Source organism: Clarias gariepinus, chromosome 19 (assembly GCF_024256425.1).
Source record: "Clarias gariepinus isolate MV-2021 ecotype Netherlands chromosome 19, CGAR_prim_01v2, whole genome shotgun sequence".
In the NCBI taxonomy this organism is placed as follows: Eukaryota; Metazoa; Chordata; class Actinopteri; order Siluriformes; family Clariidae; genus Clarias; species Clarias gariepinus.
In genome coordinates, this window is record NC_071118.1 from 24291083 (window position 1) to 24316574 (window position 25492).

The 25492-nt window shown below is 36.3% G+C and overlaps 1 protein-coding gene across 1 annotated transcript; it reads left to right on the top strand.

The window, feature by feature from the left end:
* The first annotated feature begins 866 nt into the window (after positions 1–866).
* On the top strand, positions 867–11059 carry si:dkey-11o15.4 (C-type mannose receptor 2). The gene is made up of 12 exons (XM_053478033.1): positions 867–892; positions 1286–1314; positions 1466–1909; positions 2863–3219; positions 3300–3674; positions 4815–5201; positions 5284–5631; positions 5740–6111; positions 7426–7791; positions 7988–7999; positions 8958–9040; positions 10979–11059. The coding sequence occupies exons 1-12, from the start codon at positions 867–869 to the stop codon at positions 11057–11059; spliced, it is 2880 nt and encodes a 959-aa protein (XP_053334008.1).
* Positions 11060–25492: the final 14433 nt, after the last annotated feature.

Genomic DNA, 25492 nt, shown 5'->3' on the forward strand with positions numbered 1-25492 from the left:
ATAGGTTTCTGAATATCCACTGGGGTCTGGCCTTTTACAATGAATAGTCTGAGACTTAACTTTAGTTATATATCCTCTTGGAGTACAGAAGCATTATGGACACTCAAACTGTTCACTAATATGTTATGGAACATCACTATACACCAATAACATAAATGCCACCGCCAGATGAACTTAACAACGCTGATCAACAACAACACTATACACCAGCAAACTGGTGACAGGACCATGGGCACCCAAGTCTCACCAACACAGTTCAAATTGCCGGCCATGATAGAAGGGCACCAAAACACCCAGAGCACCCCAGCCCACCCTGCAAGGGTGTCCATCAGGCAAAGAACCCAAGGCCTCCAAACTCCCCAGACCCCAATCTGATTGAGCATCCATGGGATGCGCCTGACAAACAAGTCAGATCCACGGTGCGTCCCCTTTAAATCCCACAGCACCCAAAGGATCTGCTGCCAGTGTCCTGGTTCCAGACACAACAGCACACCTCCAGAGACCCTCTATAGTCATGCCTCAAGGGACCAGAGCTGCCCAGGTGGAACAAAGGGAACCCAAAACCCAAGTGGATTTATTGTTAATTATTTTAACAATAAATAGTGTATAGTCATTTTTTTTTTTATATGCCATTAAAAAAAAAAAAAAGTTGTAAGCTATGTTGTACTTTAATAGTCATGCACTCAATAAATCTCTTCATTTTTCACTTTATGGTTACTGAGAGCAAACAAAAAAAAACAAACCTGTCTGTCCACATCTCACCAAACCCCTCCCATACTCTATGAAACTTAGACCGACCTTTTCAGAAGACTTTATTCAGTTTTCTAGGGCACTGATGCAAATTGGTGGAAAGGAAAGGAGACGACATGGCACAAGGACAAAAACTCATAAGGTATCGCGGTAACTTTTTAAAGAGATTTAGATAAATGCACCATTTTCAGCAATAAGGCTAAACAAATTCTTTAATAACATCTTTTATAACATCTGTTCCACCAGCTTCTTAGATATTAATAACAACTACACGACAATAATAAGAATTTTTTGTTGTCTTCTCCTCATCCGTTTATTCCTGTTACTTTTCTACTTGTGATGACCCGTGCCCTTACGTCCCAGAACTGCTTCATAATTTATAGTGGAATTGATGCAGCTTCTTTCTGTACAAATAGACTTCAGTGAAATATTACCAGCTGTTCGTGCCATGTCTATAAACCACATGTTGTTTCTTTGGGCATTTCTTCCATACTTTTGTTTAAAAAAATAATTTTTTTTGCTTGTATTTTGCCAGAGCCATGTTTCATCTTTTGCTGCTTTTAGGTCAGTGATCTATAGTATGTATCTTGTACAATTTTAGTAATCTTCCAATCTGAGATTTCAGATTAAAGAATAATACTGTTTAAACTCTCACATGCATGCGTTACTAGATAAAAACTCAAATTGTTTTTACAATGCTACATGTCTTAAACAGGGTTTTCCGCGATTGGGGTCTGTCTCTCCCGACAGTATCACTTCATTAACAAGAATAAAACTTGGGCTGAAGCACAGAGATACTGCAGAGAGAATTATGTTGACTTAGCCACCATTGATAATGTTGAAGAAGAGCTGGCCCTTATTAAAACAGTAGATATCAGGAATACCAGCCCCATCTGGATCGGACTTTATGATGATCTGAACAGCTGGAAATGGTCTCTGGATGATGATGATGATGATGATGATGATTTCTACCAGGAGGCAGAGACAAGCTTTAGAAATTGGTATATACAGAAACCCGAAAAGTGGTATGAAAATAGCTTATGTGCAATCTTTTCAGGGTTTAATGGAGCATGGGAGAAGAAGAATTGCTCAGATGTGCATCCATTTATTTGCTTTGATGGTGAGTATAGCAGAAAGGTATATTTATCATTAAACATTTGTCGAAAAAGAATGATGTAGTACGCTTTCATTTTAGCTGTAAAACATGGCAAGTATGTCTTTCAGGGTAGTGTAAATTAGAGCAGAGTCATAAAGATAATGAACTAAAGATGATTCTTTGAGAAATGATGAAGTAGAAGGGCACAGATGCATGAGTCTTTCTGGGCAAAACAGTTGAAAATGAAATGGTTAAATTGTAGAGTTTAGTGTTTCTGAGATGGGGCGACCTCCTGTGTGTGTATGTCTTGGGGTTTGGGGGTTGTGTGGAAGGCGCTTGGTCTGGACTGGTTTTTGCTTGAGAGAAGAGGCTTTAATCCTGCGGGATTTCAAGTTTTGTGTGTATCTTTTAAAAGTTGGGGCCAGGCTGGCAGTTTTTCCAAAGTGGACCAGTTGGCATTTAGTTGTAAAAAATAGCCAAAGGGTAAAACGAATGGGTTCTTATTTGAAAATGTGTTGTTGTTTTTTGTGAGGTCCAAAACAAAGCTCCATAACTCCTAAATGATTTGACCCATCTACTCAATTTAAAGTTTAAAAAAGGCAGGAGACCAAGCTTTCCAGTTTGCTATAAGTGCGAGAAACTGATGTGTGTTCGTTGTTTGTTTGAGAGATTGAGCCTTTTTTCTGATTCACTGCCTCTCCACTATAAAATGCAGTTTATTCTTTATGGTGCAAGTTTGGAGTAAGTTACTCGCTGGAAAAAAAAAAGAAACTTCCCAAGCACAAGACAGAAATAACATTTCCTCAGGACTGAGTTAATCTGGACAAACGTAAATGACGAGGCTCATAAGAACAGGCGGTTAGAGGACACTTGAGAACATGGTGCCTAGGTGTCTAGATGGTGTTCATCGGTCTAGGCTTCGAGCCTCAGCGGAGGACGTTAACAGGACTAGTCCAGGACTGTCCTGTACAGTCATGTGTTTCTGATAAAATAAAATTTTAATTTTGCTTTTCTAGCTAAGTCATCAGCATCTTCTTATGTGCACCACTTTGTAAATGAAAGTAAGACCTGGCTGGATGCACAGAGCTACTGCAGAGAGAATTATACTGACTTGGCTACCATTGACAACATGGAGGAAATAAACACGCTCCTTAAAACTGTGAACGGCAGCTATGCAGATTTCGCCTGGATTGGAGGGTATGATGATCTGGACAGCTGGAGATGGTCCTTGGACGAGGATAGTGAACGAGGAAGTGGGTGGAACCGCGAACCCGATAACTACAATGGGAAAGAGCTGTGTGTCTTTATCCGTTCTGATGGAAAATGGTCAGATGGAGATTGTAACAATCATTTGACATTTGTTTGCTATAACGGTGAGGACAGAGTATCATGACAAATTGTGTGAATATTCTAATGTTTTATATGTTTTATATTTAACATTTCTTCATTACAGGTAGAACTGTAACAGAAGGCTACGTCTGGGTTAACCAGTTAATGCCCTGGGCGGAAGCTCAGCATTACTGCCGACAGCACTACAAAGACCTGGCCAGAGTGAGAAATCAAGCAGATAATGAAAAAATCCGCAACCTGACAGGTGGCTTCGAGGCTTGGATTGGTTTATACAGGACCAGAGTTTGGTCAGACCAGCATGTGGCTGTATATGAAAACTGGAGACCTGCCACCACTTATAGTCCTGGACAACCTGACAATGGTTTATATGCTTATTGGGAACAGGGCAATCAGCAATGTGCTGCTGTATCGCTCAGCGATTCAGGGCAGTGGACAGACGAGGACTGCTTAGCTACATTCCCCTTTATTTGCTATAGCAGTGAGTTTGTTTTCTTTTCCTATCCTGTACACCAAGTGTCTCTAATCTTAAATGGCCACTTTGGCATCAGATCTTTTTTATGCAAATCAGGCCTGGTAAAAAAAAAAAAAGGAACATATACTGTAAGTAGTTGTCGTATTTGATTTAAATTAATACCAGCCAATACTCTTTCTCCTACCACTACTACAAAGGGTGTTTAAGTCAGACTGGGACTTTTGACTGTGGAAAAAAAACAGAACACAGTTTTTAGAGTAGAAAGCTTTGTTTCTCTATATAATCCCCCGCTACACAAAGGCACATTTCATTAGTGCTTAGACACCATCAAGGTAGAACCTTTTTTTAGTACACTAGAGTCATGATTGGACTGAAATGCTGGCCTCCCTGGAACTCCTTTAATGGCCCAGACATGTGGAATGGGCTTGACTGTATGGGGAATGTTGCAATAACTCCCAGCTAAGTTTCCGTAATGTGCAAGTGGTGCTGGTGAATGATGCGTACATTTCTCACACACAGATGTGTTTCCTCTACATGTTGGTGACATGTTATCTGTTGATTTCAAGGACCAGGCGTTCTACTTACTAATTGCTCATGGGAATGACTGCAGTGGGCTTACAGCCTGATTTAAAACCTTTGCACCATTCATATGTTTTACTGCGTGTAAGATGTAAATGTCAATTGATTTTATATCTTTATTCTCAAGAAATTTCATCAATCCAGTTTGATTTGAACACCCCTCATACTACTACTAAGTACAAAAAGAAGAAAAGCTTCCTGATATTGCCCTTTTAGTTTTATTTTCATCAGTTATAAAAAATTAAAATTTTCAGAAATTTTGTAATATATTTTAAAGTAAAAAAAAAAAAAACTTTTTTATTTGTCAATGAATTTAAAATCATTTAACAGTTTTGTGTCCAGTAATTATTTCGTTTAGATTTTTAAAACACCAGGCTAATTAAAAAAACAATCTTGCATGTGTAATATTATAACAGACAAATTGACTTTAATGCGCGTTTAATTTTGAGAGAAACATCCAAAATGATGTACATTACTCCATTGTATACTGTGCACCTATTATATGTACATCTATTATACTGTATGTTGCCTGAAGTTTAATAATGCAATTTTGTGAATTGTTTAAAGAATTGTGTACAGGATCATTATGTACCCATCAGTATGACTTCATTACTGAGAATATGACCTGGACTGAGGCCCAGAGTTACTGCAGAGAGAAGTACACTGATCTCGCCACCATAGAAAACATGGAGGACATGGGAAGTCTGCTTGACACAGTATACGGCACCTATTCTGGTTTAGCCTGGATTGGCCTGTATGATGACCTGAACAGCTGGAAGTGGTCTCTGGATGATGGTCCTTTCTACAGAGGGAAAGAGAGAAGCTTTAGAAACTGGTTTCAATACAAACAAAGGAATTGGTTCGGCAACACTTTGTGTGTACACCTTTCGGGTTTGGATGGAATATGGTGGGGAGCTTCTTGTTATATCTCATTAGCATTTATCTGCTTTGATGGTGAGTCACACATATCTTATACGCAAAGAGCTTAAAACTAAATACTTTGGACTGTACAGTACGTTTTCTTTGTTTATTTTAGGAAGAGTAAATGCCGGCGAGAGATATGTCCTTGTTTATCAGTACCTGAATTGGACTGAAGCTCAGAGATACTGCAGAGAGCATTACACAGACTTGGTCAGTGTAAGGAACGAGTCTGAGAGCCAGAAAATAAGACTATTATTATATAAGTATAATTACAGTAGAAGCGTATGGATTGGCCTGTACACTACAAGGTCTTGGTCAGATAGGAGCAATTCTTCGTTCAGCAACTGGTATCCAGGTCAACCTGATAATTCAGGACAGGATGAATACTGCACTGCTGTTTTAACTGAATCCGGAAAATGGGCAGATGAAAACTGTGGTCAAGACTTCCCATTCTTTTGCTACAGTTGTGAGTTGATTTCTGTTTTATAAAAGGAAATAAAGCTTTCGAGCTTTAACCTCGACTTGCACAGAGTATATACTGTATAATTGACAATTTTGTTGGATTTTGTAGCAACGAGATCGATCTCTCATCAGTATCACTTTGTCAACGAATCTAAAAACTGGACTCAAGCACAGAGATACTGCCGAGAGAGTTACACCGACCTGGCAACCATTGATAATGTAAAGGAAATGAACAGCCTCCTTAATGCAGTAAATGAAAGCTATTGGGGCTTAGCCTGGATTGGATTATATGATAATCTGAATGACTGGAGATGGTCTCTGGATGATGATGCTTTCTATGAGGAGGGTGAGAGAGAGTTTAGAGGATGGTACCATGAACCGAATAACTACGGCGGGAACGAACTGTGTGTTTTCATGTACTACACAGGGGAATGGTTTGATCTACAATGTAATCAGAGGTTGGGATTTGTGTGCTATAATGGTAAGTGCAGAAAATATTTGCTACCTAACGCTTTGCTCAAGTTATATTTTGATGATACTGTATGCATATTACAGGGTAGGGCAAACATTTTGTCAATAGGCAGCATAAGTGGCAGTAATTAGTCTCAATCCTGAAAGACCAATAATGTAATGACTTACAGCAACAAAAGCTTTTGGCTATCGCACTGAAGTTTCCTTAGCTAATGCCAATGTAACTAACTAACTAACTAGGTATCCAGTTTTTGCATTTAAATGTTATTTCCCATATTCATCAGTGATTAGCATCTTTTAAATAAAAATAGATTTTTGTTTTATTTTATTTTCTATTTTTTAGATTTCTTATTTTCGCAACCCAAGGCATAGAACATTTTTCCTATTATGGTATTCTTCAAAGGTTAATACACATTACTTTGGGGAATCCCATGGTACTTATTAGGTATAACAGTGACAACCATAGTACAGTAGGTATCTAATATGGTTCTGCCTGTACGATACCATACCAGTAGTACAGTACGTACTAAGATATCTAATATGGCAGAGTATGTACAAACATATCACAGTAGCTACCTTCCGAATTTTGGTAGCCTTTATTGTACCCAGTAAATACTGTGGTATTGAAAGCAATTCAATTTGTTTTTAGTCAGAGTTGCTCAGGTCCTTATGCTTGAAAGGATCAAAAGACAGAAGCAGCGATAATGCAGGTAGTCAATATACAGTAGTACACTATTTTGTCTAAAGCCTTTTAGAGGCAGTTAAAAAAGAAACTTTTTTTTTATATGTTTCTTAGCATGTGTTATTTTGTTGATGTGATGTCAGTCAATACCATTAAAGTTAGCCTATGTATTGAGAAGTCTGATAGAGATAATATCTCTGGTTGTGTGGGCCCAAATTCTTCAGCACCTTTTGCCAGATGGCAGGAAGGTAATTAGTTTGTGTGGGGGTGCCTGTGGTCATCCATAATGCTCCTGGCCTTGTGGATGCAGTTTGTAGTCTAAATGTCTACGAAAGAGGGAGAGAAGCTCAGATCATCGTCTTAAATGACATTACTATCAAAGATCTATGCAATATCTTGAGACTTGGAATTTCCAAACCAGGCAGTAATACAGCTGTCCAGGATCCTCTCTATAGTGCATCAGTAAAATGTGATTAGGAAAGGAGATGGGCTTTGCTCAGGCGTTGTAAAAAACAGAGGTACTGCTATGGAGATGGTGGTAAGAGACCAGCTGAAGTTCTTAGCCAGGTGAACATCAAGAAATTTAGTCCTTTTAATCATCTCCACAGATGAGCCTTGATGATATATCGCTCACTTCCTCAGGTACAAGCAACATGTATGTATGGGTCTCTGAAAAAATGACTTGGGAAGAAGCTCAGAGGTTCTGCAGAGCAAACCACACAGACCTGGCCAGTGTGAGGAATGAGACTGAGCTTAAGAAGATACTAAGTGTTACACAAGACTTTGAAGTATGGATAGGTCTTTACAGGAACCGATTATGGTCAGATCAGAGCAACTCGACTTTTGCATACTGGAGACCAGAAATTCAAACTCATATAATAGCAGAACCTGATAATGGTTTGTATTCAAATGGACAACTGGGAAATCAACACTGCACCGCTATGGATAATACTGGCAAGTGGACTGATGAAAACTGCTCAGCCAGGTTTCCCTTCTTCTGCTACAGTGGTGGGTTCATCTATTTTCTTTGTAGTAATAGTAAAAAATATATACAGAATATCCAATAATTTTTAGATTTTCATTCAGTCACAGTTGAATGGCCAAACCTGCTATAAAAATTGACCATAGCAATTTTCTGCACTGAATAGATTTATGCATGTTCTCCAAATTATAATTATGCCCTTTTTTTTTTTTACTCTTTCAGTAACAACTCCAGGTAAGGAAGCATAAGTTCTTAAAGTTAAATTTATAAGGGTCTGTAGTAGATTGAAAATTCAACCTACAAAACTGAAGTATAGTTCAGGTCTTTTTAAGTCTGTTTTAAATCAAAATTAATGTGCATATAGTAAGTACATTACCAAAGGTCTTGGTTGTTATACATTTTCCTGCTCTGCAGTCCTGCTGAGCAAAATCGAGTTACCATCTTTTTAAAATTATGGCGCATTTAGTACAAATTTAACTATTTTCTTTCTTCAGAACTTCTGGTTAACTATATAGTTAGTTCAGAGGAAAGAACATTAAACTTTTACTAAATACAGCATGGCTTTGAAAGATACCGACTGGATTTTGCTCCATATGAGTCTCTGAAGAAGCTTCATACAGGATAAATCTCAGCTGAAATTTGGAATGCATTTTTGCCTCGAATGAGGGCTGTGGAATTTGGTCCCATTAACTTACGTTGTCTTCAACTGGGCCCAATTACTTACATTGTACTCAATTGGCCCCAATTACTTACATTGTACTCAATTGGCCCCAATTACTTACATTGTACTCAATTGGCCCCAATTACTTACATTGTACTCAATTGGCCCCAATTACTTACATTGTACTCAATTGGCCCCAATTACTTACATTGTACTCAATTGGCCCCAATTACTTACATTGTACTCAATTGGCCCCAATTACTTACATTGTACTCAATTGGCCCCAATTACTTACATTGTACTCAATTGGCCCCAATTACTTATGTTGTACTTAATTGGTCCCAATAACGTACGTTGTACTCAACTGGTTCCAATTACAGTATTAACATTGTACGTACTTTACATTCCAGGTGACAAACTTCAGGCGACAAACTTTGGTGTGCAGAGCAGAAAAATTTATATTGAACAAAAACAGTTAAGCATCATGTGATTGTGTTTTTTTCCTTCTAGAATATGGTACTTCTACCACAGGAGCTATGATAGAACTGCAAGTTAAAATGAAATTGAAGAGAAACATGCTGGACTCTCGTATAAAAGACCTTTTTTCGATACATGTGTGTAAATTTTCTGTACTTTTCTCCTATAAGGAAATAAAAGTCATATTTTACGTTTAGATAATCTAGTCCAGTAATAATTGTAACAAAAGTCTAAAGAAATATCTGTTGATAATCATAATGATATGATAAACATAATGATATATAATATATAAAAACATATATATATATATATATTTACAGTGGTGTGAAAAACTATTTGCCCCCTTCCTGATTTCTTATTCTTTTGCATGTTTGTCACACAAAATGTTTCTGATCATCAAACACATTTAACTATTAGTCAAAGATAACACAAGTAAACACAAAATGCAGTTTTTAAATGATGGTTTTTATTATTTAGGGAGAAAAAAAATTCAAACCTACATGGCCCTGTGTGAAAAAGTAATTGCCCCCTGAACCTAATAACTGGTTGGGCCACCCTTAGCAGCAATAACTGCAATCAAGCGTTTGCGATAACTTGCAACGAGTCTTTTACAGTGCTCTGGAGGAATTCTGGCCCACTCATCTTTGCAGAATTGTTGTAATTCAGCTTTATTTGAGGGTTTTCTAGCATGAACCGCCTTTTTAAGGTCATGCGACAACATCTCAATAGGATTCAGGTCAGGACTTTGACTAGGCCACTCCAAAGTCTTCATTTTGTTTGTCTTCAGCCATTCAGAGGTGGATTTGCTGGTGTGTTTTGGGTCATTGTCCTGCTGCAGCACCCAAGATCGCTTCAGCTTGAGGTGACGAACAGATGGCCGGACATTTTCCCTCAGGATTTTTTGGTAGACAGTAGAATTCATGGTTCCATCTATTACAGCAAGCCTTCCAGGTCCTGAAGCAGCAAAACAACCCCAGACCATCACACCACCACCACCATATTTTACAGTTGGTATGATGTTCTTTTTCTGAAATGCTGTGTTACTTTTACGCCAGATGTAACGGGACACGCACCTTCCAAAAAGTTCAACTTTTGTCTTGTCGGTCCACAAGGTATTTTCCCAAAAGTCTTGGCAATCATTGAGATGTTTTTTAGCAAAATTGAGACAAGCCTTTGTTCTTTTTGCATAAAAGTTGTTTGCGCCTTGGAAATCTGCCATGCAGGCCGTTTTTGCCCAGTCTCTTTCTTATGGTGGAGTCATGAACACTGACCTTAATTGAGGCAAGTGAGGCCTGCAGTTCTTTAGATGTTGTCCTGGGGTCTTTTGTGGCCTCTCGGATGAGTTGTCTCTGCGCTCTTGGGGTAATTTTGGTCGGCCGGCCACTCCTGGGAAGGTTCACCACTGTTCCATGTTTTCGCCATTTGTGGATAATGGCTCTCATTGTGGTTCGCTGGAGTCCCAAAGCTTTAGAAATGGCTTTATAACCTTTACCAGACTGATAGATCTCAATTACTTTTGTTCTCATTTGTTCCTGAATTTCTTTGGATCTTGGCATGATGTCTAGCTTTTGAGGTGTTTTTGGTCTACTTCTCTGTGTCAGGTAGCTCCTATTTAAGTGATTTCTTGATTGAAACAGGTGTGGCAGTAATCAGGCCTGGGGGTGACTACAGAAATTAAACTCAGGTGTAATAAACCACAGTTAAGTTATTTTTTAACAAGGGGGGCAATCACTTTTTCACACAGGCCCATGTAGATTTGGAGTTTTTTTTCTCCCTTAATAACGTAAACCTTCATTTAAAAACTGCATTTTGTGTTCAATTATGTTATCTTTGACTAATAGTTAACAATTTTTGATGAGCAGAAACATTTAAGTGTGACAAACATGCAAAAGAATAAGAAATCAGGAAGGGGGCAAATAGTTTTTCACACCACTGTATATATATATATATATATATATATATATATATATATATATATATATATGTATGTTTATATATATATATATATATATATATATATATATATATATATATATATTTTTTTTTTTTTAATCAACAATTTACTTTTTTGTCAGTTTCAACGAGAACTGAGCAGACTGGGGCTGTCAAGGACCTTTACTTTGAGAGTGAAAACCATCCAGAAGGTCAGCCCATGAAACTGGAAGCATTCACAAGAGATTTAGCAACAGAATGCTAAACTCTGAACAGTTCCAGGTCTCAAGACTTATTTATTTGTTAATTTGGGCTGTATGAGATTTTCAAAAGATACACCTTTAAGACTAAATATGAGAAACATTGAATATACTGTACAGTACATGAAAAGTTCAAGATATTGTAAATAATGAGTATTTAATAATAATAATAATAATAATAATAATAATAATAATGATGACTACAGCACTCATCAGCCACTAAAGGTCACATTTACAGTCGCTTGTTAATCATGTGGATGTTTTTAGGTTTTTATGATTGGCGCTTTTAGTTTCAGGTCTCATTTTATCTCACTTATAGTTTATGTACTTTGTGACGTTTATGATACTGCTAATGCTAACTATTAGTTCGACTTTAGTTTCTGGTCCTGTGTCTAGTCCTGCAATTCTTTAAAATTTGGTTCCTGCGGTTTGCCTCAAAAGCCTGCACCTGCGTCCATTTTTTGTAGTTAATAATTTCAAAAGTTCAACATACAAAGTTGTGAAATTTTGGGCAAAATCCTTTGGCTATATGCCAGAAACAAGTGATTCATGGAAATTATGGTCTGAAATGAAAATATTTAATATGTACCATCAAATCAATAACAATATGCAAAAGCTATATAAGCTAAATGTAAAAAACATTTATTTAAAAAAATCGTGGTCAATGATTTTTCTTTATTACATATAAGGGTGCAAAAGAAAATACACAGTAAAGCACATACTGTTGCACCATGTGATGCACAACTATGTTTTCTATAATTCTCATGACTAGCTTGTCTTTACTGTCATAACTAGCACCCAACCTTTTGTAGTTTATACTAAAATCATTTTTCTATTTTAAGTGCTATATAACAACACTTTCATCTTTTTTACATTATGCTATGATTTTCCAATTTAATAAATGAACATACAGTACAGTCAGGTCCATAAATGCTGGAACAAAGATACCACATACCCGCTTTGACAAAAGTGTCGCATTATCCATCCATTATCTCACCCCACCTGCCAATTTAAGGTTGTTCATAAAAATTGGAACAAACTAATATAATTACAAACATAAGGACTGTCTTTAATACTTGGATGAAAATTGCCTGCCAACTGCCTGAAGTCTGCCCGAACCCATGGACATGACCAAATGTCGAGTTTCCTCTCTCGAGATGCTTGGATATTTGTCTTCAGCTGCTGCTTGTTTATGGGCCTTGTTTTGTCAGTGTTGTCTTCAGAAAGTAAAAAGCATGCTCTATTGGGTTGTGCGCAGGTGACTGACTTGGTTAGTGAAGAATATCCCTTTTTTTTTTTTGCCTTGGGTAGTTTTCACTGGCCTTTCTGTTCTTGAGTGTTTCCTGGTGGATTACATCTTATTGTGAAGCGTCTGTATTTATCTCATAAAGCCATCTCTTGACTGTAGACTTTGACAATGACAGGCCCCAAGAGTGTTCTTGACATGGCTAGATGTTGTGAAAGGATTCTTCCTCACAATGGACAGAATTCTGCGATCATCCACTGTAGTTGTTATCCGTGGTCTTTTTCCCCTGGTCAGTTTATTCCTTCTTTTTAAGAATGTTCCTAACATGTTGTTCTGGATGTTTTTGTTATCTCTGTGATGGGTTTACATTGTTTTTTGATGGCTTCCTTCACTTGCATAGACACCTATTTGGACCTAATTAAACAGCTACCAAATGCAAATGTGACACTTAAAACAACCTCCAATCGTTTCATCTCATCGATTAGTCTTGGAGTAATGAGGGAACAGGCTACACCTGGCCATGCAACTGCTAATCAGCCATTTGTTCCATTATTTATGAGCCCACAAACTGGTGATTGTGCGCATTAAAATGGCTGTAATTCCAGAATCGTTAATGCCTCCATAGTTAATAATGTTGTCAGCCCCCTTGGATTAAAGCTGAAAGTCTCACATTACTCACATCTTGAGCAAATCTGGTTTGCTCCACACTGTGTTTTCTAGTGCTCTCTTAGATCCTAAGTAATAATGTTTCAAGGTTTATTCTGTCTAAAAAAGTTAATTCTGTCAATGTGTTGTTGCAATTTTAATAGTAATATTAATATATGAAAACAGTTAAATGTTTTTTTTTAAATCAAGAAGATGCAAGGTTTTACTATCTCAGTAATACTTGAAATAATTAAAAATAATAAATGGAGAACTTGACCCTAGTATCACTGAGGTACAGTTATTCCTGCAAATGCATCCCACCGCACTACTCCCACACCCGATGATACTTATACAGGCTTGTGCAGAATATCTTATTCAGTTGTATTAGGGCAGTACAACCAGCTAGAAAAAGGAAAGAAAAGGACACAACACAACAGCATTGTACACATTTCAGTAATAAGGCTAATGATGGCAAAGAATGTAATCCTTTATGTAAAGCAGGTATTGTTGCCATGTTTATCAATAATCATTCCACTAACTCAATCAATACTCAAAATACTCAAAACTCATTTTTATAAGAGATGGGTTTTCAGATATGCTGTACTGTAGACAACAGTATGTTTTTGTCCCTGTAATTTAATACAAGCACAATAGCCTACACCATATCAAAAAATATATTACATGGAAAGAAGAAGATTTGCCATGTTATTACAACAACTCTGTCAACTTCTTATTAATTTGAATAACCATATTAACCACAGTAATAAGGATTCTTTGCTGTCCTGTAGTCCTTCTTCTTTTTGTTCTTCTTCAACATTTGCCCATATAGTGTATATTGCCCTTTTCACTGCCATGTTCCACCTGATCAGAGAATTTGTACATATTTGCCCAAATAGATTCTAAATAAAATATTTCTAAATTAAAACACATTTACTACTTCTACTACTACATGGATTCCTGTGGTAGTTCATACATCTTCTAATTATTAATTCTTATTTTACATTACTTGTTTTACATATAATAATAATAATAATAATAATAATAATAATAATAATAATATACAAACATACAACATTTCTTTAAAATTTGGTTCCTGCAGTTTGCATCAAAAGCCTGCATCTGCGTACATTTTTGTAGTTAATAATTTCAAAAGTTCAACATACAAAGTTGTGAAATTTTGGGCAAAATCATTTGTTTTTGTCATTTTGGCTATATGCCAGAAACAAGTGATTCATGGAAATTATGGTCTGAAATAAAAATATTTAATATGCACCAGCAAATCAATAATATAATATATAATATATCAAATCAATAATATAATAATAATAATCATTATTATTATACGTTCTTCCTATCATTCTGTCCTACCTAAGCCTACTACAAGTGTGCAATATTGCACACTTGCACTCACAATGCTTATTTGCACACTTCTGGACATTTTCCCATTATTCCACTTCTTATTTGCATCTAAATCTAAATTTATTTTGTCTTATACAGAAAAGTTTTAAATTTTTGTATATTTTAGAATTTTTTTATATTTTTGTCTAACTTCTTATAGTTAAACTATTTATTTATTTCTTACTTCTTTGTATTTTTCTCTTATTTCTTTTTAATTGTTTTTTTAATTTAAGGTCACTGGCAGTCGTATAAGCATTTCACTACATATCGTACTGTGTATGACTGTGTATGTGACAAATAAAATTTGAATTTAAATTTACTTTGCACATACTGGATCAAAAATATATCACAGTTTACCACTTTAGCAGCTACTTCTTACTGTTTTATTTGATTCGCTCAGTTAATTCAACATTTGACTTGTGAATTGACCAATAATGTTAAAATGTATCAAGAAGTGTAACTACTGTTAAAATCAGACAAGCTAGCCTACGGATGGGCCTTGGATGCACATTCGCCTGGTGGTGTTAATATTGTGGCTGGTCGGTGTATTTCAATTTGCATTTAGAATGCAAAACTACTGTTGTGTCATAAAACAGGCTTTTGCACAATTGGGGTCTGTCTCTCTCCCCAGTATCACTTCATTAATGAAAATTAAACTCCGGCTGAAGCATAGAGATACTGCGGAGAAAATTGAAATGTTGACTTAGATAGTTTAGATAATGATGAAGGAGAGCTGACCCTTATTTAAAAAGACATCAGAAACAGCATGAACACTGGACTGTATTATGACCAGAACAGCTGGAAATGGTCTTTGGGTGGCAGTTCTTTCTACAAGGATGAAACGATCATTTTTAGAAACTGGTATACAACAAAACCAAGGAAGTGAGATAAAAAATAATATAAAAAGTTTATGTGCATTATTGACAGGTTTTAATGGAGAATGAAATGAGTATTACACCTTTTTTTTATTTAAATAAAAGTGACTAATAATGATTTGTAAATACCACCATATTGTAAATCTGACGTTGCGCTGTCCTTGTGTTGTAAAGAACAGTTGGGGGTTAAATGAACATCAGTTATAGCAAGGGACCGAAATGTCTCAACAAGTGTCTCTCTCATCATGAGTTCGGAAAAAGATTGGAAACTTCATTATTATTATTATTATTATTATTATTATTATTATTATTATTAATACAGTATCAGTCAAACTTTTGGACAAAAGTTGGGATTTATGTTCTACATTCGATAAAAAGAACAATACTAGATTTTTAAAAACATTTTAAATCATGAAATAACACAGTAACAACAACAACTAAAAAAAAATAACAAATGGAAAATGTGTTGTTTTAAGGCACAGAGGTCAGCTGTTCTGGAACAGTTCTTGCATGAACAGCTCTGTCAAGTGCATTTGAAAAACCCATCAATCATCATAATGAAACTGGCTCTCATGGAGACCTTCTCATTATCAGCCTGATTAATAATTGTTGTTTTGGTCCGTATCTGTCTAGCGGATTAGTATTACATACAAGGGGCATTCAAGTCAAACCGGGACTGTTGACTGGCCAAATATTCATTCTATAATGATTTGCTAAAATGTGTAAAAACTGGCATCCCATCCAGAGCGCGTTCTTATTTCATGCCCAGTTTATACTGATCTATTGCAACCAAGCACTTCCTGAAGACATCTGGCTGAAAATAGGCTTGGACATAAAAAAAAAAAAAACCATATTAAATTAACTAATTCACCAATCAATTATTCAGGAAAAATTGTTTGATCTTGAAGCAACAATAAAATGCTTCATTTGTCAAATTTTGAAAATACATAACAATTTGCAAATACCCCAAAGAATTCTTTGTATTTGGAGGAAGAAATGATAAAGAAGTCACTTAATAATGTGATGCAGGCAAACAAACAGAATCCATTCGATGCTGCTTTTTACAGCTGAATTGATGTGAGCGAGCAGAAAACATTCATTTGTTACATACCTCCACACAGATCCACTCATAGAGCAAATTGGAAAGCTCTTGTAGTGGAGTGTAGGATGAAATTACGGTAAATAGCACACCATCTCTTGCAAATAGACCAGCAGGATTTAACAGTGAGGCAATTTAAAAGGGCGACAGGAATTATTAAATCATTTTTTAGTTGCTACTACTATCTTATTCTAAACCTTGTGGGACTGTCTTCTCTACTCCCAATTGATTTTTTTCAATCCATACTGATCCATACAGTAGCACCCTGTACTAATCTGCTGGACAGATACTGACCATAACGGCAATCAATATACAGAACATTTTCAGAATTATTCATCATGCTGATGCTTTTTTAAAGCTTTAGGTTGTAAACTAAGTAAATGGATTAGCAGATAAAGGTCTTGCTGCGCGGTACTATGACTATGACTATGAATTGCTCACAATAAAGGGTTAAGCTTTTTAAATTCTCTCCTAAAGGTTACAAGGCACTGTGGCTAAGGTGACTAAAAAGCAATCCTTAGCCATGTAAGTAGTACATAAGATGGACGCTTAAGTCAAACCGGGAAAAACTGCCTTTATGTCTCTATATAGTCCCCTGCTACACTAATGCACTTATTCCAGTGTTTCACTAGTTCTCTCAGTACGGCAGAGCCATGATCAGACCGCCTGCTTCACATTTGAAACGCTGGCCTCCCAGGAACTCCTTTAATGTGGAAATGGCAGGACCATAGAGGGATGTGGCAATACCTCCCAGCTGAGCTCCCGTAAACGATTGCCTGTATCCCACAGACAGGTGCGTCCCTTTGGCAAATTGACGACATCATCGACCCATCGGTTTTCAAGCTTTAAGTGTTCCGCTCGCAGAATGTCCGGGAAAGACTGCAATGGGTCCAGAACTACCTTGGCCAGATCATCATGGCCTTCTTTAAAATGTTTGCCCCATTCAAATGATTTACTGCAGCTACAGTAAGAGTCTCATCACTGTACTGTGCTTGAAGTCGGTTCGCACGCCTTCATTCACAAGAAATTTCATCACACGTCAAGCTTTGTCTTAAACACCCCTTATAGTATAGTATAAACAGTATGCATTCAGGTCAGTGTTTCTGACAACCCATTTGTTCGTGTTAACATGATGGAAATTGAGAAAGTGTGAATTACTTGACACCCATTGTCCCTAAGAGACTCACCCATTACATAGAATTAAAAATAAAGCAGACTGTTATCAAAGAATCAGATGGAAGGAAGTCAGATTTCAAGAGGTCGCTTAAGAAACGGACGTCTACGTCGACTACGATTTCAGATTGTGACAGAGAGCCAAATATTCATTTCAATTTCCATTTACTACCTTTACCTGCATTTGTATTATTGTATTTCTTTATGTGGAAGCGTACTGTGTGTGTATTTGCATGTGGGGGTTGGAGGACATCATGCAAAAACCTGGAAACAAATATTTAAATAATGTAAAGGAACTGTTTATAATCTTGGTAGGGGTTGCTTTAAAAAAATGATGGACATATCCTTTAAATGGTCTTTGTATAGAAATATTGCTTATTAAGATTCGTCAGTGCACATGATTATAAAAAATGCACTGCTTGACATTCAGAGTGTACTGATCTCTGCGGTAAATTTTCAGTCCGAGCTTGCTACTCGGGCAGTCCGTTCTAGTCGTGGCAATATATAAAGTTCACATTTGATTAGTTTGAAGTTATTGGCTAAATGTCAAACCTGCAAAGTTTTCCAAACATTTCTCTCTATATTATGAGCCCTATATCCAAAGGTGCTGACTTATGTTCAAAAGACGCATCGATCATTATTAAAGGATTTCTGGGTGCCCCATTCAGATTATTAAAACTCACTTATTTTATTTTACAAAGTAATATCCATTGAATGGTGTTTCCACACATACAGTCATGTCGTCTTTTATGATATTTTCAGTAAAATATGTTGGGGGACTTTAAAGTAAAGGAAATAATGTACTAATATGATGATATGATAATGAACAAATGCATTGAAGCGTTGTACATGCATTGAAATGTGGCAGGAGTTTACCTTATTACCAGTTCATTGCTGCATGAGTAGTTCTGTTTATAATGATAATTCATAGCGAATAACAGCCTGCTACTGGCTTAATTTGAAAACAAAATAGCACTTCTTTTTGCTTAGTTAGTTAACATAAATTTATGCACACAACTTCATTTCACCATTCTGAATTAAATTTGTCACGTGTGACATGCTTTTAATGAACTTTGAGATTTTGAGTTGTTTAATGAAAACAATTGCACTGATTTGGATGATTTAAAAAGATACCCTACTGTTTTATATTTTATAGATTTTGCAACATGTGGGGATTTGTTAAGTTGGAACGTGGCCCTTCAGTTCCACTGTACTACAGCATATACAGTCATTCTATATACAGTAATAATATAGCTGTCAAATGCCAGTGCACTGAGTGGATTTGCAATCCAATATAATAATTTTAGTATGACATATGACATATAGGTAATATTAGTATTTTTTCTCCATTTGATCTCTGTATACACCTACTGTGTGAGGATAACACTATATGCCAGTGAGCTGGTGACAGGATCACGGGTTCCCAAGGCCCATCTACGATCGCTGGAACCAAAGGGTAGCCCGCCCAGCCCGATCCCATAGAAAAGCCAATGTAGCACCAATGAGTGCCAATATATTAACACTGGCCACAACAGAAAGCTATCAGAACACCTGGGCTCAGCAGAAAAAGAGCTCAAGGTTGTCGTCTCAGCCTCCAAATTCCTCAGATCCCAATCCGATCAAGCATCCATAGGATTCGCTAAACAACCAAGTCAAATCCACGGAGGCTCCACGCTGCCACCCACAGCACCCAAAGGATCCGCTGCTAACATCCCAGTTGAAGACATCATGCACACCCCCACAGGTCTTGTGGAGTCATGCACCGAGGGCCTGAGATGGGGACAAGGAGAACCTAATTGGGTTTAATAGTAATGGTTTTAAAGCTATAGCTATTTCCTGTGCAACACATAAGCTGTTGTGTTGTGAGTGGTTTAAATGTGTTAAAAGGGTTTTTGGAGAATGTTGAACCCAGGAAAAAGAGTGTCATTGCAGTCACCATTTTATATAAAAAACTATGTAGGAATATGCATGTAGGTCCTACCATAGTTGTAAGAATAGGAATACATGCAATGGTCACCATTGGCCTCCATGGTTCATAGTCAGACTGGAGTGCAGAGGTCCATAAGATGAATGGATGGAAAACTATATACTGTATGTGGTATACTATGATGTACGCACTGTGGTTAAGCAAAGAAATAATGTTACAAAAGTTCAAATATTTATAATGCGTTTGTGTACAAGAGACATGAGTCTGTGAACTATAACAAGGACCTGTTGTCATGTACCAAAGGGAAACAGAAACTGGTAGAAAGGATGCTTATTAATTAAAATCTAATTACCTGCCATTTTTCTGTTTGGGTTACTACAAAATCACAAATATAAACCATCTTCTCACTGTTTTTTTTTTCAAGATCTGGGCACATTTTACACTCAGATATGCTCTTAGTGATTTCAGCAATTAATCATTGGAAACATAATATTTCAATGTCTTTATTTTCTAGTATGTATCTATCAAATGAAAATGTCGGCCTTCTCGTATTTGAAGCTGTCCTAAAAGTAAATAGGGAAACTTCACACTTGAGTAAAGAAGGCAGCTGTATTAATAAATGAACCAGTAGCATCATTAATCTTTCATGCTATTTTATTGCATTCTAATGTCTGAACAATCTCGCTAGCATCTGGTTTAAACGTAAACATTTTTTTTTCTGTAATATCTACAGTATGTTTGTGTTGGAAGGCAGTATGTAATGATGAAATAATATCAAGCTGTGCATGCAATACATACAAAGTTTTCTAGAGAGTGAAAGATTTAATTTAATGATGCTAATTTAGATTAATTATGAACTACTGTAACCTTAAACAGTCCAGCAAGAAGACAAAAATCAATCCAGCTCAAAGTAATGCATTTGATTCTCTTGTGACACTATGCAGGAATCTTATGTATGCTATTGATCGCTGCGGTTTTGGTATTAATTTATGCTGTAATGTTATATAATATACTGTAGCACACTACATTTACAGTTTGCCTATATGCAATATTGATCAAACACATTGTGTATAAGAACAAGTATGCTTTGTTGCACCACATGAAAAGTTCACCAGCAGATTAAAAAAGCCCTTTCTGCATTTGCACATTTAGATTTACAATAATGTGCAAAAGGTCTTGAGCCACCCCCATTTCTGCATATTTTCCTTCCAAAGAGCCAGACATTGTTCTATTTTTAATATAGTCTTAAGGAAAAGTTCCTTAAGTGTTTATCTAACTTAAGCCATGAACAAGTAAGAAACAGGTGCTGATGATGATCAGGGCGGTGATTAGTATACTGGTGATGCTGAATGCTGAGTGGTCGGGAAAGGAGGAGAGGGGAGATGAGGTTGTATGGAGGTTGTTACAAAAATGACCAAGCTTTTACTTGTTTAATTCAGTTCAATTTTATTTGTATAGCAATTTTAACAGTGGTCGCTGTCACACAGCACCTTTTTAAAAAAAAATGGATATAGCCGGGGGCGAAGGGGGCATGAAAAAACTCCCTGAGATGGCAAGAGGAAGAAACCTTAAGAGGAACCAGACTAACAGGTGAATTATTATTATATTATATTATATTATATATTATATTATAAATATATGAAGAGAACATACTTAAAGTCACATAATGGATAAGGCTGGTGTATATTTTGTACAGAGTGCAAGCAGGAATTCCGGCAGGACAAGGTATGACAACAATTCTTTTTCAGGTTGAAGCCCACGTACATGTCTGTCTGGCTTCTTGTCTGGCATGGCATGAAACTCTCTGCCTAACTTCTTAATACAAAGAAATCACATTTTCCAAGGTTGAGTATTTTACACCTTGTTTACGCTAAGTTGTACTTCTTTCATCCTCAGCCAAATACACTCCAGGAGTGTAATCGGAGAGTGAATCACAGACGAGAAATCGAAAAAAGAAGACTGGATAAAGATACATTTTTTGTCTTAAAATGACTCCAACGTGTCAAAATTCATTTATACCACTATTATTTCACTTGTAAAAATATGAACTAATCTCAGTAAAAATATTCAGTTTAGCTTTTCATAATTAATATCTATTGGTGCCGGTGTTTGTTTACATTGAGGAAGTAGCTTATTTTAAAGTAGATTATTAAATCCGGCACATTACTGTTTATAACATTTTTCTTATGGACGCTTTTATTTAACACCAGATGTGGCCATAATTTATACATGATCATAAATCCAACTGCACACTCAGTTTTATAATATAAAGGCATTTTCCATTTAAATTTAAAGTAGCATATCTTTTCTGCCTGTGGGCCAATTGCGATGTAGTGGCTCAACCAAATACACCTGTTAAAACCCGTTTAGTAGTTTTTACACAAACAGACTCGGAAGCAGATTACTTATCTTACTGTACATCCCCCCAATTTTTTTTCACGCCAACTATTATTATATGTACAGATTTTGTTTTTACGTACAGCAAAAGTTAAACTTTAGGCAGATATCGAAGTACAATTCAATTCTGTCCTGCAGTTGATTTAAGATGCACCCACAGTTTGACACAGTACAGGGTACACTTGCAGTTTGCAATCTGTCACGTACAGTAATAGCTCATAACTTCCCTTTTAGTCAACATTTAGGTTTTATTTATTGTGCAAGTTTAACTTTAGGCAAATACTGAAAGACCGACAAAGGTTCGTTAAATTCTGTCAGAGGTTCATTAAAGGAATCTACATCTACATTATAGGACATCAGAGTACAAAAACAGCTGACGTTAGCAAGCTAATCAGCTTGGGTATGCATGCTAGCTAGAAATAAGCTACTGTTAGTGGTGCAGTAGTTTAATCATTTTCAAAGTCACTAGTACAAATAAGATGAAAAATTCTATAGAATTTTTTTTTTTTTTTTTTAAATATATCCATGGTCTCAGAACCTGTTACACAGCTGGACAATAAAAAAAAAAAAAAAAAAAACTATTCAGACCTTTAGTCTGAAATATGTTTGTTTTTACAGTGCTACCTCTGCATATTCCTATAGAAAATAAATTACATGCAGATAATCCGTTCCAGCCACCCAAAAATATTAACAATATTACCAATTTGCAACACTATAATAATATTTTTGCATATACAAACAATCAAAACATTTAGAAAAGACTTAGAAATGAAGTCAAATGTAAAATACATAGACATTAAACCTCACTTCTCCTTAAATTATGATTCCTTTAGGTAACGGCTGATTTAAAAACAAAACTGAAAGTCACTCCCTTTTCTTCTTGCTACCGTCCTTAATAACATTTTTCGCTTGGCTTTCAATTGACGAGAACACATTTTGAATGACTAATGGATGTACTGTATGTGTTTTTCGGGTATAGCGATGCAAATTTCTTACAGCAATAATTCTTAACGTGGGGTGTTTGTATACCAAGGTTCCACTGTATATTGTTTTTTTTTTGTAAGTAATTTTATAAACATGACCCCCAAAGCCCTTCAAATCCTGATAAGCCATTTATATACAGTATATATCTGAACAGTATATATAAAGTACTCAATACAAACAATATACGGTGTGTATTCTTTGAAAGTGAGACATTGCTAATGGTAACTCTATTTATCATGCTAGTTCTAGTTTAATCACAATAAGTTGAATCTTTGTGTACACGGTGGAATGGACATGGTGGCAGGCTTTATGAGTAAAAAAAAAAACAGTTCAAATTTTATTCGGCTCCACCCATTAAACTGTTAGAGACCTATTTTTTCTTTCTCCTCACCAATTGTACCTATCGCGCTTTTAAAGGACAAACGGTTAAGCTCTGTAACCTAGCACTCAAGGTTTTATTCTCAAAGCGTGTCTGTCACATCGAGATAAGGATAATGGCACCAGATAATTACGTCGATGTGTAGGAGAGAAGGCTAAAGCATCATAAAAGGTTCTTGAGTAAATGGTGATAGTATTTATTTCAATTATTTATTTATTTTTTTTTATCAGAGAAGGAAAAATTCCAAAATCTTTCATCTAACAGCTTAAACAGCTCTCTGTTTTCCTTGTTTACTTCAGCAGCCATGGACATGAAATGAGGCTGGCAAACATTTTTTCAGCATTCGCTTGTTTGTATTTCTAGTCCCTCCTGAGGGTTTTCTAATTTTATGCACTGTATTATTATTATTATACACAGTATTTTTCCTTCTCACTATTTTTATTTTTTTAAGTTATACTTCCTTTCAGCCATCTAAATCAAAATTAACCTTTGTTAAAAGTAAATAATACAGAAAATGATTGAACAAGGTCACACAATGTAAATGCACCATTGTTACTAAGCCTTAACTGCCCATGACTCGGTTGCCTGGTTTTACTTTCTTGGACCACTTTTGGTATGTCTTGACCACTGCAGACCAGAAACATTCCACAAGAGCTGCAGTTTTGGAGTTGTTCTGACCGAGTCATCTATACATCAAAATTCGACTCTTGCCACGTAGCTGCAGTAACAGTATCTCATTACAATGGCACCTGGAAGTAGGTGAGACATATTTTTTTTTTCCTGATGGTGAAAAAATAGCCAAGCTTAAGGATTGGATTGACTTTGATAAGGGTTTTAATTTTATTAATTGCCACTTATAAAAAAATTCAGTAACATAAAAGATCTGAATATTTTCTCAGATTAATCAAGAAAGCATTTACAATACAGTATCATTTTTATGATAAGAAGTATGATTATTTAAATACTAAATACTTGGTCATCACTCCGTTAGAAAACATTTGTACTGCATTAATGCTGCATGGCATAGAGGTGATCAACCTGTGGCATTGCTGAGGAATTACTGAAGACCAGGTTGCTTTGATAGCAGCCTTCATCCTTCAGCAGTCTGTATTGTTAGCTCATCTTACTCTTGACAATTGTCCATTTACTCTCCATGAGGTTCAGGTGAGGCGAATTGTCTGGCCAATCAAGCACGGTAAAATCATGGTCAGCAAATGAGTTAGTATTAGTTTTGGCACTGTAGACAGGTGTGATCACGAATGACCTGCTGAAGTTGGCTGATGCTGGTTTTCCATCGCTTTTCATCCTGTTAGACTTGTCTTCGGCCTTTGATACTGTTGATCACAACATTCTTCTTCACAGATTATGTCACACTGTTGGACTCTCTCACTCTGTTTACAATTGGTTCTCATCCTATCTTACTGAAAGAACGGAGCATGTTGCCCTGGGAGAGGCTAAATCCGCTACACACAATGTCACCTGTGGTGTTCCTCAGGGCTCTGTGCTCAGTCCTATTTTGTTTATATTGTATATGCTTCCCCTGGGCTGTATCATCAGCCAGAATGGTATTTTATTATATTGCTATGCTGATGATACTCAGCTTTACTTCAGAATAAATTCAACCTCCTCGTCTACTCTGCCATCATCCACTTTGACCATCTGTTTGGAGGAGATAAAGTCATGGATGAAGGAAAATTTCTCACTTTGAGATTTGCCTCGAATATAAAGTGCTTTATAAATAAAATGTTTTATTATTATTAGGCTCACACAATGTAAATGCACTATTGTTACTGAGCCATAACTGTCCATGACTTGATTCACCGGTGTACTGGTTTTACTTCCTTGGACCACCTTTGGTATGTCTTGACCACTGCAGACAACGAATGTTCCAAAAGAGCTTCAGTTTTGGAGTCCTTCAAGGGTTTAAATTTACTTTGATTTTCTTAAGTCTGCGGACATCGCTGTTGCTTGTGCACCTTTTCCCACCACCCTTTTCCCTTCCAGTCAACTTTCCATGTGGGTTGATATGGCACTCTGTGAACAGCCAGGCCTTTTAGATATAACTTTCTGTGATTTTTTTTTACACCGTGGAGAGGTGTCAATGATCATCTCCTGAACAACAGTCAACAGTCTTTACCATGCGTGTACTACTCTAGACTGAGAAATAAATGGTACTTATACTGTATGAATAGTAATTTACTCAGGCTGGAAATTAAATATTGCAAAAAAAAAATTGTCATTGAAATTAAAACAAACGACTTGAAAGATTTCATT